The sequence below is a fragment of the Crassostrea angulata genome, chromosome 7 (genome assembly GCF_025612915.1).
Source record: "Crassostrea angulata isolate pt1a10 chromosome 7, ASM2561291v2, whole genome shotgun sequence".
Classification (NCBI taxonomy): Eukaryota; Metazoa; Mollusca; class Bivalvia; order Ostreida; family Ostreidae; genus Magallana; species Magallana angulata.
The window spans coordinates 8580658-8602034 of NC_069117.1; the positions used below are offsets into that span (position 1 = coordinate 8580658).

The 21377-nt window shown below is 32.1% G+C and overlaps 1 protein-coding gene across 2 annotated transcripts; it reads right to left on the bottom strand.

The window, feature by feature from the left end:
• Window positions 1-6005: 6005 nt before the first annotated feature.
• LOC128192811 (glycine receptor subunit alpha-2-like) lies at window positions 6006-20038 on the bottom strand. Of its 2 annotated transcripts, none has more exons than XM_052865795.1 (8): window positions 19864-20038; window positions 16440-16510; window positions 16232-16299; window positions 15111-15307; window positions 13145-13227; window positions 11055-11204; window positions 8848-9185; window positions 6006-8482 (listed from the first exon to the last, which is right to left on the bottom strand). In XM_052865795.1, exons 1-8 carry the CDS (start codon window positions 19935-19937, stop codon window positions 8321-8323), a joined length of 1143 nt encoding a protein of 380 aa, XP_052721755.1. In that variant the 5' UTR covers window positions 19938-20038; the 3' UTR covers window positions 6006-8320. The 2 variants fall into 2 exon arrangements, with proteins under 2 accessions (XP_052721755.1, XP_052721754.1); XM_052865794.1 differs by having other exon boundaries at window positions 15111-15337; window positions 19864-20037.
• Between the last annotated feature and the right edge of the window lie 1339 nt (window positions 20039-21377).

Here is a 21377-nt window from a genome sequence, read left to right on the forward strand (position 1 = left end):
GGGGAACTCTGTATATTCAGCCGTTCGATAGAGGTGATTCAGTCTACTCTAGTTGAATTTGTAGAGCTCTATCCTCATCAGAAAAGAATAGCTATGTTGTTTCTAGTAAGGATTACATTGATAAGCCTAAAAAAGCCAAAAATACACAAAGTTTCTTTTAACTTGCTTACTTGCTGACTTCCTCTACATCTCTAGATCTTATTGTTGCGAATTCAAGCGAATACGATTTACTTCCCAGAATTTCTACCGGCTACATAACAAAGAAACCATGTAGTTTTCTATTAAGCTAATAAAAAAGTGTTTCAGATTAAATTGAAAGAAGTATCTATAAGAGAAAATCAAACGATTCATGAGGAGAAAAACAAAGCACAATATACCAAAAATATAGCGTATGTCAAGAGAGAGAGAGACAGCCTGATATAAGACGCACTATATAATGGAAATCAAAGCATGGGTTACCGGAAATATTCAGATACAGATGAAAATATCCACAGGAAATAAAACGTGCTTTCAAAAATGAGAAGTAGGGTGGCAGTAGGAAAAGAAATATCAAAAGAATATCTAACAAGATACGTTGTATAGAGGAAAGTCTATAATGAATGGTTTTGAATAGTTTCAATCATTCACAAAAATCATTACAACTTACATACCTAACACATATATATCAGACATGTTAACAAGGAGTTTCAACCATCGCTCCTTATACAGACACCATGACAAAGAATTTTTACATTTGCTAGTGGTTAGACACCATGACAAGGATTTTGACTATGATAACACTATGATAAGGGATTTAGCAACGGCTAGTAAATATATCAACTGTTATTTCTCGAAAAATATTAAAATGTTTTTTTTTTTAAATCTAAACTACATAAAAAATGATGCAATTCATGGTTTCAATACATAAGTTAAAGAAAATATAACAAACTATTCTGTTTAAGTAATTATCGTATACAAATTATCAGTTCATACTCAAAGACAATTAAATTCTATAAACAATTAACATTGATAAAAATGATTTGTCCTTGGTGTTTAAACGAAAGCTCGCTCTTAATTTTTCTTCAATACACTGTATTAGCACAAGAATCAGCGGATTAGATGCATATTAACTTTAAAGAACAGGGTACCTTTTGATGAACTCGTTTTGTTTATTGGTAACTGGGAATCAATAAACTAGAGTCAATGCCCACCTTGAATAAATGTGCATTTAAGCATTCGATCATTATTTTTGAAATATATAGTCTCAGCCGTGAAGCGATGTGTGTATACAAAATGAGTAACGCGCGTTAGTGTTAGCCGCTGCAGTTGTCAGGCCGAATTTTTCAAAAAGTAATGATTTAATGCTTATATTTACTTTTTTTTAACTTCTTGCTTTCATAACGGTCGGATTATCTCCCCCCAAAAGGTTTAGTTGTTTTAAACAATGATGATTTCCCTACTCATAAAGATGGCTTGTGTCATTCCTTTTGGTCCAGTTGTTCATGAGAAAAAAGTAAAACAAAATGTGAAAAGCTTACGGACAAACGGACGGATAGACGGACAGCTTCTTAGATAAGCTGACTTGAACTTTTGGTTCAGGGGAGCTAAAAAGAAAAAAACTCACATTTTTTGGTTGACTTTCCCAAAACTGATCCAAAAGGCTCACATAAACTTCAAAAAACTTGATCATCGCATAAAAATAAAAAAAAAGTCCACACTTGTTTTCAATACATGCAATTCTGTTTTTGTTGATTCCAATGATACAGTCATGATTATCCTGTGCTCAAAACGATATAAAAATTATTTTCTATTGTTTCTAAGTTTGTGAATGCTTTAAAATGCACTAAATACAGATGTCATATATATAACATATAAGATCTACATTTTGACTACTCTTTGCATATTATTGTATTATTTAACCATACGTTCTATTTGAAAAAGGTTTAAAGCATCGGACAATGTGTTTGGTTGAATGATATACGTTCAATTAGATAAGTTCATAATGACAGCCCCGTAAAAACACAGTCTATTTAAAACTTTAAATTAATATCTAGTATACGCTCGGTGTATATCTCCCGCTATGTTTGCATTGGAAATCTGTGACATTTAATTTTCAAAAACACACGGAATATTTGATCACGACATGTGAGCACAAGTAAACGTCAGCATGCGCTTTGAATATAATTATTATTGAAAGATTAAATAAAACATTCAAACTTACATAACCAATTGATATGTACAAGTACTTTTGAAATATAATCGTTGTCATATTTTTTGATCTCAAAAAAGAGTTTTGCCGGCATAGTTTCTGGCACTATATTTGAAGCCGCGGCAGCATTAAATACATATCAAAGTACTGAAAGTACTGTTAGACGGTGGCGTCGTTTGAAAGTGGCATATTACATGTAACAATGAGTGATGTATGATAATTATTTTTGTAGAAAACCGCGGCCAGTATCGCATTCATGTACTAATACTTAACGCTTACTCGCACAACTAGTCGTGAGTTTCCTACATGGATAACTCTGTGGAAATCGTAGCTGTGATCTCACTCTACACTTTACAAATGCTGTGTCTCTTGGTCGTCATCTTTTGGGAAAGACCCAAAGATTTATCACAGTAGTCTTTGTCGTATAGAAGTTTGTATCAATATGTTTGTATATATATCAGTTGACATTAAAACCCCGTTTGAATGGTTGCCACCACATATTGAATGAATAAATCAAATCCAAAGCGATTTCATCACAGTACGCCCAAATATTTGATTGTTTGAAGAAGGGGAATTTTGGTTTTTTCCTTTTTGACCTTTGGGTTGACCCCGCAAATGGGAACAACTTTTGAAAAGTGTGGATTGGACTATTGTGCTTTAAATATATTGTGGATTTCTCAAAGTAACGAGAACAAATAAAGCTTTGGTATGATAAAATACTTATTTTTACTAACTATTTGGGCATACATATAGTATGTTAATTGTCCCTCTCGACAGCATTTTCCCTCATTTTCTTCACGGGGAAAAAGTTGCAGTCTTGTGGATCATCACATTTGCTTTTTTTCCCCTCATAGTCAGTTAATACATTAAGGTGTAAAGAAAATGGAATGGGTTTACAAGAACCTGTCTGATAAAACTGGTATTGCTTTTGGAGTGCACGTCATCATGAAACAGAAGAGTAAATCAATATTTTATCTTCGACTTTAGGGGATTATTTCCATTTGCTCACAACGAAAGTGAATGAAAATTTAAAAAAATATCATACAGCATTCGGTCGCGGCAGTTTCATTAATCAACGTTTTAAACATTTGTTCTATTGTATTTAGCTATAGATTTATTCAAACCATTTGAATGAATTCGGGAAAGTCACATGTATATTTTATCGCTTCTCAGTACACTTTAACACGCATAAATTACTTGCTACATTAAACTTTTCTAGTAAACTTACAACAAATATTGATTAATTATACAAAATAAGTTTTTAAAAACACCAAACAAACAAAATTCAAGCTGAACGCACGTTTTTCTGACCGTATAGCTGTGTATATAAAGAAGATGGGGGGGGGGGGGGGGTAAGATGGCGCAACTGCCCTTTTGGTTTAGTTGTAAAATACAATTTCAAATTTAGCATTTTTTCAATTAAATATATTTGATATGTTATTATACAAGTTTACAAAATGGTAATTTCTAACTATATTCAGTTTGAAATATTTCAAAAAGATAAGAAAAAAATAATAGCTTTTTAAGTTTTGGTGGTATCGAACCCAAGTTCTATAAAGTTTCCTAATGGCTGGTGCTCTAACCACTGAGCCATTTCATTCACAACAAAGTGCGTTGTTTAAATGCTATATGAGACAATGACCACGAATTTTCGGACTTGTATTATATTTCTAAAACTTTCAATTGTTGAGCTACAAAATGACATTTTTGAACTGTAGTGGGTCATCTCTCCACATTTTTGTTGAGTCCAATCGGTTTATTAAATTCCATTAAACCACATTTAGACTGTAAAAAAAAAAATATTAGCTCAGACCCACTCTATGAAAGAAAATGAATTGAAGTTAATCTGATCTATCTAATCAGTCCTCATATGGTCATTTTACACGCCTTATTCGCCCATCTTCTTTGATTTTATTCTTTGCATGTACTAAACAATAGATCTAGGGTTCGCAAATCCCGGCAATATTTTCGGAAAGCTTTATTTCCGTAGCTCAGCAGAATTCTACAGTCATCTATGAAGCACATTTTTTTGCCTTCATGTTTCATTATTTATCGCAAATATAGCATGAATGTATACGCTACGGCCGATGTAGCATTGTGTTAAGTGATGACACTTTCTAACCGGTGTGTATTTCAATTGCGAGTCGCAACAAACTGGCGCATTTATATAGGCCCGCCTATTTGTAAATGCATGTTGACAAAATGCTGCTAACACTTGGAAACAAATGTCGAAGAAAGTTCATAATAGAGTTGTACTCGCGAATTAAGAATCATTTGAGAACAAACGGGGCGATGTTTACGTACATATGTAAATAATGTTATCTGTTAGTGAAAAAATGCCCCCAAACCAAAGAAAAGATGCTCTCTTACATTACCGTTCATTATGTACCATAAATGTATATGGAATATCGCATGTTTTTTCTCACAAAAAGGCTAGCGTTTGCTGCAAATTAGAGATACACGAGCTGACACGCCGTGAAATCCATAAGACGTTTTACAGCATATGTAAAAAAAAAAATATGAACTAAAAATCTTTGAAACATCGTAAAATGTAGTTTATTAACATTTAAAATGGCGACTCGATTTGCACGTGAATTTTACAATCCGACGTCGATTAGCGTGTTTGAGAGAAAGTCAGCAGAAAGTAAAGCGTCAACATCTGCAGTAAATATTGTCTAATGAATATTGAGGTGCCTGTAATAAAATTTATGTTTCTACAGACTGAGTGAGGTACAAAATAAGGTACATTGTAAATCACAGGTCAGTCGAAAATTTAATACATTTGTATCGTAAATTTAAAGTTTTTGTGTGTTTGAAAACACATGCACACTTGTAGAAGAAACTGTGCCATTGATCGGTTGAAGTTCAATAAAATGTAATTTATAAATATTCATTGTCAGTATCTGTTGTGAATTCTTTGGAATAAGCTACAACAACAAAAAATATACTGCTCAACTAAAACTAATGCGTTGAAAATGGCTGAATTTATCGATGAAGCATAATTGCTGAAATATGAAATGGCAAACCAGTTTAAATAGTGTGTTTCTGACAATTATTTATATCATAAAAAACAAGAAGCAATTATTGTGAGATCTCTTGACCAATTATCGCAGTGATATAGTTTATATGCAGTCCTGATACAGAGTTAAACGTCAAAACTGGCAGTTTGAGCGTTATATTATTAATACCGCGTAAGCAGATAGGGTAACGGCTCATTTAAAATAAAATACAATTTCATACATTATTTAAATGTATGTACAAAATAATTAGCAGCTATAATGCTTAAAATATTTGATAAGATTAAAATGAGTTCTCATACTGAAATCGACACGTAGATAAAACACTGCATACATGTACCTAACAGAGTTATCGTTCGTTATCCGCTAGGGTCCCCGTGAGAAATACCCTTCCGGTCAGGACCGTAGCAATAGACAGTGGCTATAAATAGCCACCGTCTAATAACATGTTTTATAGCTGTTCATTTTTTTAAAGAGACAGTATGGCGAATCTTAACAAAAAAAATCTTAAAAAGAATCCGATCGGGTTCAGTATTTTTGTACTACTCATAAGTGTATCAACTTTCAGATAGTTACAAATTTCTCAATAAAATAAATCTAATTATTTCATCAAAATGAAATGTTACGTATAATCCATACATGTTTACATCGCAACATGTTACGGGGTTAAGCCTTCTATACTATTACGCATGCGTATTTACAGTAAACGAAATGCATGCAGGGATCGCGAAGATTCTCCTGGACATGCTTGTTGATAGAAATATGTCTATATTCTACTACTCCCAGGTTGTAATTGTTCAACGTTTTAAAAATCACCACAATTATTATTTTGTAAGCATGTATTTTGCGTGTTTATCATAGAAGTTGCTACAACCTAAATTCATTTTTGTAAGTGAGGCCCCTTGAAGGGTTATTTGACATATCTATGTCCGTTCATTTTAAAATTGGTAAACAATTAATAATTTATTTATTCAGAAAGTGATGATGTGTTCCGTTAAGAGAGTTTCTTTACCTCGTATACCATAATGACCACAGTCAGGCGAAGGTCTTGTAGTTTTCAGCACGTGTCAATTACTGTCAATCAAAATCAACATGGTACAAATAAACGATATAAGATTATTCCAGTTTGTACGACCCCTTTAATTTTCGGAAGCTCATAATTACATTAATAATGTATGTGAAATGTATGTGTTTTCAGCTGTTCTGTCTCTTTAATCATATTCCTGACAAAATGTGCATATAATAGTTTCAAAGCGGTGATACAAAAATAGTTCATACATCAAAAAAATATGAATAAAAGTAAGAGTAATCTACATACATAAATTCAAAATGACCTGCGTAAAAAACCACATTAAAAGGGTGATAGTCATTGAAATATCCGCCATCTCACGAGTTTAATAAAAGGCGTGAACGTTGTTCGTCAGTTGATTAAATATTCAACGCCTGGCCGATCTTCACAGATGCGATCAAAGAGATGAATCTATCAAACGTTTCAAAGTTTAAAGTCATGCCATTTTGTATGTTCTATATGAAGCTATAAACGTTTCAATTGACCTGATTTCATTAACTTACTTAATCGGGCTCGATAGTCATGTCAATTTTAAGACTGTATCGAGGCTGTATTGATATACATTAAAATATAAAAAATATAGGAAATAACCAAAATGAGGTTATATATATATATCGATTTTTCTTATCTAGCTAAAATATTTTAGAGCTTAACAAATCATATCTTAAATTTAAGGTAAACATTATGGTTAATCTGTTGACAACTAAACATCCTTAAGTATTTTATTTATTATAGATAGAATTTTTTTTCTGTCAATTGTTTGAAAAATAAATGTTCAATGAAAGGGATTGATGTTTGATGTTACTGTCATATATCTGTCAAGTATACAACATATTCAATTAAAGAGTTTATTTGTAAAGACAAAAAGGTAGTGAGAAAACACTTAACAGTTGCATTTATGTAGAGTATGAAATATAGAAATATTGATTTTATTTTTATCAGAAAACAACAACGTCTCAAGCGATGTCTTTTGTAACCCTGAGATATTAAAAAATCGATTTGATTTGTTTAAACGAAACTTTGATTATATTTTGGTTAATTTGTATTGTCAATTATGATCGATAGGTGTTGTAGTTTCTAGAAATATCCCAAAGAAAAAGTTGCTTTGTTTGTACATATATATTTCCCTATGACGTAAATATAATTCTATTTGAAAGAAGCTACAACAGCAATTGTCTTATGGCAATCGAGTGTGTTCATATTGTTATGACTCATTCAATTTAAAAAAACAACAGGCGACACAAAGCAGATCTCACCTGATCTTCCCCTCTTCCCACCAATTATAAAAATTATCCATGTGGCACCAAATACATCTACCATAAATATTACTCGATTATCGCCTCATTTCTATATGCTCGCATTTTACGCGTCAATATCAGATCAGTGACCTCAGTCAATGGCTTTTCACTTTCAAAGTAGTAGCTAGAAACGAATTGTGCAAACTGTTTCGTCATATGCAAGTGAAATCTAGTTCGATTGCAGAAACAAATTACGTGTACAAGATGTTCCATTGTTCGAAGTGACAATTTGTTTGTTTTGATGGAACTTTAATCGAGTATTAAAATTCTGCAATTAACAATTAAGTTAGGGCATCCATAGGACACTGTACTATCTTGTTAGTATAGCGGTAACTTCTGATGCACATGATTCTTTCTCTGAAACGGTCAATCTTAGACAACTTCAATCAACATTATCAACATTCATTATAGCGCAAATTAAAACCACACAAATGCTTGGAAAGAAATATATATCACAAACACAGTTGATTCAATGCAAAACGTTTTAGGCGGTGTGTGAGCCAAAATTAGATTTATAAAGAAACCAAAGATACATTTCATCTCCACAGAAAGCCTAAATGACCAACTTAACACAATCACGTGCGCATTATTGAAAGTTTACAATGAAAGATATGCTGAAACTGATATCGATAAGTGTGAAATGTTAATAATGACAATAACAGTCAACATAGTATATGTAATCCAGTAAGAAATATCAAGCAATAAAAGAAACACATTGATACCGTTTCACTGGGAAAACTAAAATCAATTATTTTGAAAGATAAACAACCCAAAAAACAAGATTGAAGACAGCATAGCAGATAGGGAAGACAACTCTGGACAATCTATCAACACGTCGAGCTCGGTCCATGAAATCTGTCTTCGTTTGGGGTTCCATGATCTGCATGCTCTTCTTATCTCTCTCATTGTCCTATAATTATTCAGTAATCAAATAATCACTCAATGGACAAACAAAAATCCATTTTTTTTAAAACATGTGTTTTGACTTTTCCCGGATTTCTTTGCTATGTTTTTCATTTTTCAAAGTTTACAGTAAACGTATCGAACATTTCACTATGAATTCATCTCAGCATTGAGGTAACCAAAAACAAATAAATTGCTAAATGTCCTTCATAAACTTTATAAATTTATGCAATTACATTCATAAATCTGTTAATTGTGTACTTGTTGAAAAGTCAATTTTTGCCAAATATTGTATACGTTTGAAATACGTCTAGCGTAACATTGTGTTGTAAGTTATTATTATATTAATTCATTTTAATTAGAGGACATTACCTTTGTTTGTTTTCGATGTTTTCGTGTTTGTACGTTTATATAAGCATATTCAAGTAAAGCGGCAAACACAAACAAAAGTCCAACAGCCATCCAAATATCGATGGCCTTAATATAAGACACAACCGGAAGAGAGGACCGTATACCGGAACTCTGCGTTGTCATGGTGAGCACACAAATGACTCCGAGCGAAACTCTTGCGGGAACAGCATCCACGTGAATCCAAAACGAGATCCAGGAAAGGATGACAATCATCATGCTTGGAATAAACACTTGTGACATGTAGAATCCCAAATTTCTTTGAAAAAACAGTTTGGCTTCGAGACAGGAAAACTCCGTATCTGAAATTGGTACATAAGAATTTCTTGATTTCATGTGTTTAAGAAAGAGCAATATTGCCCCTCTTTCCTAGGAATAAATGAAGATGTGAAAGTTTAAAACATCGACGACTCCAGATTATGCTGTACGTCTTTTATCATTTGAATAACCTGTATATATAAAATGTTTATACATGTTATATTTTATGCATTCAACCAACTTCACTTTCTTGTATAGTTTTGAAACTTATCCAGAGCTGCGTTTCACAAAAGAACTTGCGACCTACGACCAATTTAATGAATGTATTTAAATAACAAACTAATTAAGATTTGAATTTAAAGAGGGCAAAATATAATTATAGAAAACAAAATTAAGGTTAATTGATGATGCGCCAACCAAATGTCATGAATACTAAATATGACCCTCATATTAAGGGTCTGAAAAAACGCATTCTTAAACACTGGAAGCTTCTGCAAAAAGACCCAATCTGCAAAGAAATTTTTAACATTGAACCAATAGTCGCCTGCAGTAAACACAAAAACATAAGCGAATTAATAACTCACTCTCGATTACAATAATGTGTGACCTATAAGGTGGACCCCTGATGAGGCGGACCAAAAGAGCAAAAACTCTATATTCTCTTTAAAACCCGCCGAAACACTCCACACTTCCATAATAACTTATTTAATAAAAACCCATTAAGTGGTCAGAGTGTCGGGTCCTTTTAAAATTTAAACAAACTTGGTTGATTGATGTACTTTTTTCAAACTTAATTTTGTTCGTCAAAGATGATGCATTCTACAAGACGGAAAATATTTACGACTTTGTCGTTAGTTCTTTCCCAGATCTTTGTATTTGAGAAAATGAATATGTCATTCAATCCATGGGTCTTAAAGCAGACTTAAAATCCCTCCAAGAAGAAGCAGGGAATAAAATCAAACGTAGCATTTAAGTAGAACAATTCATGAATGTTTACATTTGGTCAAAGCTAGTTTCATTAATGTGTTGACATACCGAAATGTTACCTTATGTTTAAAATAAAAACAACAATTGTGAACTAACCAGACAGATTTGGCAATAGATGCAATTGCTATAATTAACTAATTTAAAAACAAACAACATCTAATGATTTTGTTAACTGAAAAATTAACACGATTGCAGCAATCTGTTCCGATTTAATTTCTATGAAGCTGTACGTTTTGACAATGATAAGATATTGTTAGTATCTAATTGAGTTGACAAACTCAACAGGAAATTGAATAATTGTGATTGCAAATTGGGAATAATGACATCAACGGCAACCAAAAAGGGAGTCTCTGACTTATATGTCAGATTGGTGGAGGGGGCGGCTGCAAAAGCTACAAAATTAATTATCCTTTTCAACTAGAAATCCTTTTTTGTTGTCTTTAACCCAAATAGTTAAGAAACGTGACAAGTTCTATATTCATTATGAACTTTGGCAAATTATTAACTAATGTAAAATTGTTATCTTAGTTAAATGCATCACCAATTGTTCTGTAGAATGGTCACCATTAACATACCCCTGTGTACTATCAGGAAAACGAGAATCGATTCTATATCTTTATTGTGCTTCTTGTCTTCAAACAACAATTTTTTGGATATTGTTATATATTTTATATATAGTCATATTATATTATATTCTAAAATAAAAAATCCTCAGATTATTTTGTCAAATGTGTTTGTTAAGATAAACAAATCAGTAAAGTGGGTTGACTTGGTGGTTTTCTGATCGATCAAATGATTTCAGTAAAGGGTGTGCACCTGAAAACACCTTAAATATTGTGTCATTCCGTTTCATGTTTATGGTAAAAGACCATCGTAACCTAAGAAACACGTGATAGAGTGACAGAGACGTAAAAATAGAATCTCACTAAAAGAGTTGACTGTAGAGCAGCCCTTGGTTTCCAAAGGTTTGTAGAAATAGAACTGCGGTAGGGTTTGTTCGTCGTTATCGTCAAGCCCAAAGATAACCGGGTCATCGGGATTCCACTTCAAAGCAACATTTTCTATAGAGTAACCATCTGCAAGACAAAAACCAGTAAATCATAATTTCCTTCATTTATTTTTGTTCTCAGTCTACATTATGACGTCATGTTTCATACGTAAAACGTAAAAGTTGTGTCTTTGGAAACAACCGAAAAAGTACGTAATTACGATTTTTTGTTCTTCTTTCAATTCTTATCTATTTCATAAGTTGATAAATTTTCTATTTATACTTTATTCAGTAATAAATAAATGGTTCCGTAATGTGATTTTTAAAATTTTCTATCTAATGATTTGACAAGATATTTACTAATTTAAATATCACTTCTGCTAAACTAAGAAACTAACGATTGTTACAACTCATGCATACATGTAGTGCTCGCAGTGCATTTTTCATAAAACACAAATAAAACCTTACTTACATTTAAATACTTAAAAATAAATCATTTTTACAAATAATACATTAAAATTTATAAACTAAATTCAGAAACATTTAGATATATAAATGTGTACATGTTTCTACTTGGATTTTCTGTGCTGTTTAAACGTTTAAAACAAAACCAAAAATCTATAGAAATCTGCCTAGATTAAATGGGTTTGTATTTTGTCGAAGTGGAACAATTTTCCTTTGTTAACATGTATTACCTTACTTACAAAAATTAGAAGCACAAGGTAATTGAAGAACATTGTAATTTTCTGATTTAGAATGTTTAATTTCTGGTAGAGCATACTTTTTGTTCATCATTTTCTTGCAAACAAATTAAGCTAATGAGCTTCTGGGTCAAATTACACAGATTTCAAGATCTAAAAAAAAAGTCATATTGTATTAAAACCCCAAACAATTATCAACAATCAGTTTCCCTGCAATCTTGTCCAACAGCATTTTGTAATTGGTAAAACCATCAGATTTTGATCTGTAAGCTTTAAGTTGAAGGCCGTTAGGTTTTGCTCATCCGAACCTAATTGTCGATTGTCTGTCTGTCTGTTTGTTTGTCTGCCCGTCCGTCTGTCCATCAGTAAACTTTTTACATGTTTTACTTCTTCTCTAGAACAACTGAGCCAAATTTAACAAAAATTGGTATAAAGCATCTTTATGATAATGGAATTTAACGTTGTAAAATTAAATATTCTTTCTCTTTTCAAAGATAGCCGAAAAAATAACAAAAACAGTACAAAAAGATGTTTTTCGTAAAAAAAATTTTTTTCGAGAACCACTGCATCACAAATTCCAACGTATATAACAAAGCTTATATAGATAGTGACAATACTAAATTGCTAAAACTATGCATATGACCCCCAGATCAATAATGAGGCCTTCAGAGATAGCAAAAGTTCAACATATAAATATACAGGAAAAATGTTTTAAAATCTTTTCAAGAACTACAGTGCTACAATTTGTGATTCTACTATGCAAGCATCTTCAATCAGTTTAGATTCGGACCATTTCCGGGACCTGAAGAGGGGTTCAGAGTCTAATATCAAACTTAATAAATAGCCTAAAGGCGCATCACGATTTGGGTCAAAAAATGTTATCCGATTTTAATTTTTATGATGTATCAGTAAGGCATTTTTAATAGGCAATTGAATGTTGAAGTAAAAATTCCAGTTTGAGACCTCAAATAATATGTTGAACGTCAAGAACCGTTTATTTAGTTAAACATATGAAAACAAAAACAAAGCACGGGCCTTGTGTACATGACAAAGAGTTGAGAACCCTTTATCTTGTAAATAACTCTAACTCCCAAATTTCATTTGATCATTAGAAATGCATCCCAAAAGCATTGTATGTAATAAAAACAGAAAAAATAGAATTTTATCAAAATCATAACCACGTCCCTATTTACTATATATTCATTTTTTGTAGACAGCTCGAACCATAACGATAATATTCCACTTCAATTATCAAACTTATCTTAGCAAGGCAGAGAAACACAATGTTGCATCGTTGTTTGCTTTTTTTGTTGCTTTTAATACTTACAGCTTTCCATAAAAATAGAACAGGTCTGGTCGTCCATTGGAAAAAATCGTAAATCCATTATACAAGACAGAGTTAATGATAATCTGTAAATAAGAATCATCATTAAGTTGAATTATTAATAGTTTATTATATATTTAGTTCTCTAGATTTAGATACACTAGTCAAAATTTCTAACGCCCCATGCAAGTGTTTATTTTACACAGTTCCTAATTCAAATTATTTGACCATGACGATAGTTAAATATCAAACATAGAGAATAACAAAGCATTTTTTAAAAAACTCAATCAAAATTTATTTTAGTGTTTTTGAAAGAATGAAGGAGGCACAGTACCCTACAATATAAAAATTATTACTTTAAAACCATGTGATTTTTCCATTTTCATTGATAACAGCATCTCATAGAGACCCCACAATTGATTAAAAACCCTTTGTGGAAGGTTATTCCATCTGTTTATGTGGTCTAGTTTTGCAAAATTCGAATGCCGAGGAACGGTCTTTAAGGTTTCTCATCCCACCCAAACAGGCCATTTATGTGTTATAAAAGCGTGCTGTTGAGCGTTTTGTGCGGTGTTTATCTGAAATTGAGTTACCCAAATGTAGCCGTCATGTTGACGTGCCGTTACATGACGTTTATGCCATCAGGGTAGTTCTGCAACATTTCCGGTTGCATTGGATTTCCGGTCAAACCGTTAAATGAATTTGTGATGTCTTTAACGATTTGTGATGAAAATCAGGAATTAAGAATATCTTATTGTTTGGACCATAGTTTTAAAAGGTTAAAAATTAAAGTCAAGAAATCAAATATTGTGAAAAGAAAGAAACCTATCGTAAACCGCGCTCTGCTTGGATCACGTTCGCAGATTTTAACTGAATTGAATTTATGTTTTTTAAAGTAGTTAATGACTAGGAATCGATCGAATTGAGTCGTTTTGAAAAACACATCCGAAAAACATATCGAACACGCCCTCCACGCCTTTCAACAAATACGGTCATGGTTGAGTTATTTTAACTCGATTACAAATTTTTGACATGAACAGGTAATCATTTAGAAACAGTCGATAGTGGCAACAACTTATAAACTGGTGTTAACGTTTTTAAAATAATAAATATATACAACTAGGATGTTAGGAATTTTGACCAGTATATTATTGTTTGCATTTACGATATTTCTTTAAAGCAATCATGTTGTTCATAATAGAGATATAAATAGTTCAAATAGTCTTGTCTTAAAAGGTTGGTTGGTATAACCAAGCTTCACCACCGAATAGTTATACAATGATTATGTAATATCATCCTGGAACATATAAAACTATGAGCGTCGCTTGATATACGAAAGAGAGAAAACTATTGATTATACTCTTTTGAATTGCACTATTAAAGATCCGAATTATCACAACTTTTGTTTCAATTATTAAAGTTTACGAGGTATATTGGAGTGTATTCTGAAAGTAGGTAAAAGTTCTGCAGCAATATTTTGGCTTTTATGTGTCTGACCTAGCCTGAACTGCAGGCTCTGGGATTTAGAATTGGCAGCAACAGAGAAAAATGTGAGAATCATCGCGCCAAACACACAACTCTTCAGAGAAACATCCAAGGCTAGACTTGGCACTTGTATAGAATTCTAACACTTACAATGGAATTATACTTGGTAGTAACTGTCTCACTTTAACTTCTCTCTAGAAATGGTGCATGTAATAATGCTTCTTCAAAGCGTGAGATGCAGAGACACATTATATTGTATTGTTTATAAGCTTACTAGTATCTTAACGTTCTCTAAAAAATCTAATGCTATTCATCGTGTTGTAAATTTGCTTTATAGTAAATGCATCTATAGAATTGATAGAAATTTAAGACACAATAATTAACGAAAATAATGGGAGCGGTTGGGGGGGGGGGAGAGAATTATGCTCTTGGTTCTTGTTGAATTCAAGCCTACACAGAGGCCATACACAGAGACATGTCCGACCTGATGCTGTAGATAACGAATCCGTCGTTGTAGATGTGGAGAAGTTTGTTTGGGACTGTGACGGTGTGGACGCTGGCACTCTTCTCATTCTGGAAGTAGGTGTCTGGGACCCACACGTCATCGATACGTCTCTGGTCCAGTTCTAGGACACTGATGTTGCTGATATGAGAGAAGTTGAGGCGAGAGTCTCTCCATGTCTGTCGCAAAAAAACGTTCATTGAGTAATCCTGTAACAAAATGGTGTAGGTTGAGGAATCAGACGGATGAATTGTGACGTTGATTCCTTATCATTTCTTCAATCACAATATTTAGTGTATTATCTTTTTGTGACTCAAAAAGTTGTTAAAATATCAGTTTTTACATGTATAGACTAATACTTTTTTATAAGCGATAATTGTATCGCTTATATAAAAGAATTAATTTTTTGAACGTTTTAAATCGAGCATCTATAGCCTTGATCAACCTTACAACTTCAAGTAAACTGCATACCATTTTACCAATGTCTGAAATCGAACCATGGTCAATTTTGGCATACCAATGGTAAGTTATTAGATCTAACAGTTTAAGAATTACATTTTCATTGTATGGTTCTTAGAATGTGGCAATCGCATATTCATGATCTCTAGTGCTATTTTGATAACATTTGACTAAATACAATATTATATGCCTTTTATTATTTTTGCCTGAACCATGTAAAATACCCGATGAATCTACTTATACAACAGTTTTTGATATTAAAATTTTCGGGTTATGTTAGGATGGAGAGCATATTCTTAATTTTAATGAGCATGGTTTTTCTTTTACAATTCTGAACAATCATTAGCGTCTATTTAAACGAGTAACCCGATACCATTCTACTATTGTCGTTGTAAAGCTTACACCAATTGATAAACAGTCATTGCAATGATATATGAAATTCATGTTCTTTTATCAAGACTGGAAATGACACGGCAGTAGCGTTTATGAATTCACAATTGCCCCAACACCTAACTGATATAATCTTTCAAACAAAGACACGAAAGAGCATCTTTCAATGACTACTTAAGGGCGCATTGAGCGTATTTAAGTTAATAATTGCAAATTTTTGTAGATATATAACGGAATTATTTAAATTTTCATACCATGGATATAGCATTAATGGAGTCGATACTTGTAACAAAAAGCTGGACATCAACTTCTGTAGCAACATCTACGAATTACAAAATATATCCTTGTTACATGATTGTCTATTTCAAGTAAAAAAAATACCACAGCTATTTCACAATTTACGGTGTTATCAAATGTTGTCAAATAGCCACCTTTGACTAGCACACCATTGAATATAGCTACCTTTTTCGTAGTCAGGTGCAATTCGAGCGTCATACGCTGAGCTGTTCAGCAGATAATTCAAAATATCCCTTCTGAAATACATACAATTATATGAAATGTTTCAATACAGCTTTATTATTGATATGGGCGTACAAACTTGAATTAAAAAATTATATAATATATTTGATTATAAGAGTTGTTAAATAAAATGCAGCAACGAACGTAATTTCAAAGTTCTTTGTACATATTCTAGTATTTAACAAAACCATTTTGATCAACCTTGACCTAACCATGAAGTGGCTAGTTCATGTAACAGTTTTACTTAATTGAAGATAGTATCTGAACCAAGAACAGTATATGTTTGTATAGGTTGTAATAAATCCAAGAATCAGTCTGTTCAAAAATGGCTTTGAGGCACCATAATTGATAGATTGGGGTTTAAAATAATTCAAAATAGTCGATATACTTTAGTTACAATTAATTCATTGATTAATTAGTAGTTCCTGTCTGATATTCATCACCAGGGTATTGAAATTAATAATGTTGGCAAGCTAAGATTAACAACAAAAGAGAATATCATGGTGAGTGACGACATAAAATATTTAACAAATAAAGCTTGTTGCGTGTATATCAGCAGTGATAAAACAGTTGACCTTGGCCAAAAAGGGAATTTTGACACGCACAGAGACTTGCTAGGAATTAAACGAGTTTTAATATGTTGAAAAAAAACTTGTAAAATTTGACTTTAAGCTCTTGCTGATGAAACTACGAAAAATAATATCTACATTGACGTTATGACAAAACAAACAAGAGGCCCATGGGCCACATCATTCACCCGAGCAACATTGCTTTCAAATAATATTGTGCAATATGGTCCTTCGGAAGAATAACAAAAATTAATATCCAAATTTTACAAGTATTTTTGCATATACTTAATCTTTGACAAATGTACCTTCATTGAATACCATTTTACCAAAAATAAGATCCTATGCAAGATATATATCTTAATTTCGGGTAGGGGTACACTGTTAACTTCCCATTTCCTTTATTCTAGCCCCCCCCCCCCCCCACACACACACTTAATAAAGCGATCAAAATATATGAGGGCATATAGGTAAAGTTCTTTCTCAACTACTTACTGGTCATTGTATTTTATTAAAAAAATTCCTTTATGTGAAAGAAGAAAATTGTACTAAATTTCAAACATTTAAAAATTTAATTGGTCATCCTTATATCATTCTTTTAATTTTTCTGTACAGGTATTTAACGTTTTGTGAAACATTTTTAATGATCAACCAAAATTTCAGCGTCAATCGTAGAATTATAAGCGTGATACAAAGCTCACAATTCTGCTTTGCTAGAGTCATGTTTTTGTTCACATGAGTTTATTATATTCAACGTAAGATTTTCAAACCTGGTATTTCCTATTCAGCATTTAAAATGTTAAAGAACAAAAGCTCTGTGTGCAAACATAGAATCGTGAGCAAAGCTCTGTATCTTGCTTATAACTCGAAGCTTGACACTCTAATATAGTTGGAAATTGCAAACAATTAAAACAAATGAAAAATGCACCAAAACAAATATAGAGAAAATTTTTTTTTTTTTAAATGAATCATATATATATCTATATATTTCCATCAGCGAAATTTGTTTAGACTTAATAGAATCGAGAAAATGCTGAGCATCTTAATAAAACACGTTGCATTAATCAACAATTACGTAAATATCGTACAGAATGATTTATTTTAGTATGTTGTTTATGTTGTTAATGCATCAGATTTTTCTCACATTGCGCAGGTAAACAGCCAGCTGTCTGATTTACCAAAGTCTGTGTTTGATTTGATACATAAAAACCACGAAATACAGATGATAGTTCCTCAAGTAATTAATGAAACTAAAACGAAAATCAACAAGCTAAAACCACCGTCAAAAGTGAAATGTCAACACATTGGAATATTAAGGTGGAATAACACAACACCACAAAATGGCTGAAAACTGATCGAAACGATGTTTTGTTTAATTAAAAGGATTTCATCGATGGCACCATGTAACACGCTTTCATTACTTACTAAATTGAATATTTTAGATATTCATTTTTTATCTCCAAACTGCAATTTTTTTTTCCGCTTTTTTGACATATGTACAGTTTTTTTTATCATTATATCTTTCATAATCAAATACTTTCCTGTTAATTTGAGTGACTTTTTCCAGGTGTGTTAAACCTCAATTTACTTCACAAAATCGACAATAATATATCTTGCATGTTTCAAAGATTCCCTTTGTAAGACTTGAGATCCAAGAATAACCCCAGATATATATTAAAATATGTAATAAATGAAAAGAATGATGAAAACACAGAGTATGACAAAGATGATATATCCGACAGACGGACACACTTGGCTCCAACGACTTACGTTTATCACACGCGGCTTTCCTCAGCAGTTCCAAGAACCAGTCAAAAACTCACACGTGACCTCTGGTCACACTAAATACCCGATAACACAAATACACACTTACACCTTCGCACGCGAACTGTTGCAAATAAAACAAATTATCATTGTCATATTGACACGTTTTTCATACATTTAAGATGGCTGCTTCGAACATTGTTGTCGAAATATGGAATACCGAAAATTAGCTCTTAATTTTTGAAATTATTATTTTCTTTACTATAAGGATTATTTATGGTAAATTACGTTGAATTTTACTCAGTATCTTTTGAGAAGATTTTTAAAAATGCACCCCCTTTTTTGCAGTTTCGAGATTTTCTTAGCTTGGAATAAGCAATAGCATTTCATTTCTACAATTTATAATCAACTTTCTTTAGGGATGCTTTGTGTATAATTTGGTTGAAATTTCCTAATTTCCTAGAGAAGAAGTTCAAAATGTGAAAAGTTTACAGACGGACGGACGGACGGACTGATAGACAGGCGGACAGACGGACAAAATGTGATGAGTAAAGCTCTTTAGCTTTCAGCTCAGGTGAGCTAAAACCAACAGATTTTAACTAGAACTTGATGAGTTTTCTCTGTACACTGCAATGGGTTAATACAAGATATACAATGCAGAAAAGTACTACTAGACTCTTGGCTGATGCTCATTCTAGTTCATCATTTACGTACTTAATGAATGAAACGTTAACATAAATTAATTGATAAAAAAAAATATTCTTGTTATATTTTAAGACATATTTATAATCAAGTTTTAAAATTTTGCTTTGATAGATGTAAAGAAAGTTAACAATTTATACTTATTGAAATATATATATTATATTTCATCATCATTAACATAAACATCGGTTAAAGTTTTTCTGATAAAATCGTTTTAATCTAATTCACTTTAACATCCCCAACATTTTCATCCTACTTTTACCTAACATTTATTGTTATCTATTATATGCAGCGGGAAAGAGACTCTATAAAGGCTTGGATCAAGTTCATCTTACCTTTGCAGCTGTTGTAACCTGACCATGCGACCTAGCAAAAGAACAGTCCACAGACTGGTGAAGAGAATGTTCATCCCTGTAGTGGCTGCTTGTCGGATCGATGTGATAAGGAATCAGCGCCTAATGTTACAGGATTTTAAAGGGCTTGACAAATTGCTCCAACAGTACGGAGGACGCTGCCAGCTACATCTACAGTGTGTGTGGGGAGACGTAAACCAAACAGGGAAGCTTTAAAGGGAAGAATCTTTAGAAAAACACATAAATATTAATGATGAAAACTCTTAGCACGCCCGCACGCACTCATAGCCAAGCTCTCAAATTGAATTGATTGGTAAACCTTAAAGTTGATTGACCCAGACTTCTGAAATATTTACTATACTTTAAAATGCTCCGTGTAATCATAATTTTATAGATTAATTGGGGTAGATGGTAAAGACAGAAAAACGTTGTTTAATCATGTGATATTACAATATTGAACGCATTTAATGCTCGAAAATCGAAAGGAATAATTACGCTAATCTGTGGTCATGGTTTCATTATGGCAATGACAATCGTTTACACTGTATTTTTACAGTGTAGAGAACAATAATGTTAAACATACACAAAATGCGCATATGTACAAATGTATTTAAAGCAATAAATATTTATTTTAAAAAAACTCAGAAACAAATACTTAAAATACTGAAAACAAAAGCAAGTGATTTTTTGAAACCATGTTTGCAAGAAACTACCAAGAGACTACCATGTTACCTATTGTATGTTCAATTAATTATTCAATGAATTGTATTGCGTTTCTGAAAGGTACGGAAATATTTTGATGTTTCTTTGTAGTCTAAATTCAGATCGTGAACGACACCGGACACAAATCTATAGAAAAATAGCAATTACAATAGAAATTATAAAGCAAGATTTTATGTATTCACATTTTTGAATACATGTTTTATTAATATTAATTTTCCCTGTACATATATTATGGTTTCCCTATATCATTGCGGTAATATTTTTGTGTTTTAATTTGTTGAATTTTTTTTCAATGAGTTTGTTGCTTTCTGAAAATTGATTATTTTACTAAAAGAACCGTCCCTGTCTCTAAAATCTTTATAGTTTAAACATATTTTTATTGAATAAATTTAAAAAGGAATGAAATCCAAACTCTTTATCACTAAGTTTGTGATGTAACAGTGGAATGTTCGTTTGTACTATTTTCTGGTCAGCAATGTCTCTCAAACATTTTCTTCTTTTTGTGAAGGTTAAGATTTGTTTTTAGACTAATAGGATGTTTGAATCACTGAACTGAAAAATATAATACAAGAGGCCCATGGGCCACATCGCTCACCTGAACAACAACAATTCTTGTATCATTTTTTAAAAATATTTAAATATGAAACTTTTAAAAGTGTGAAAAACTCTCTTATATTCCAAAATTTGACCTAATATTAAACAGCATATAAAAAAAGCCTAGTTTTATGGACATCATATTATCAGATATCGAAGCTATCTTAAGATATCTAAGA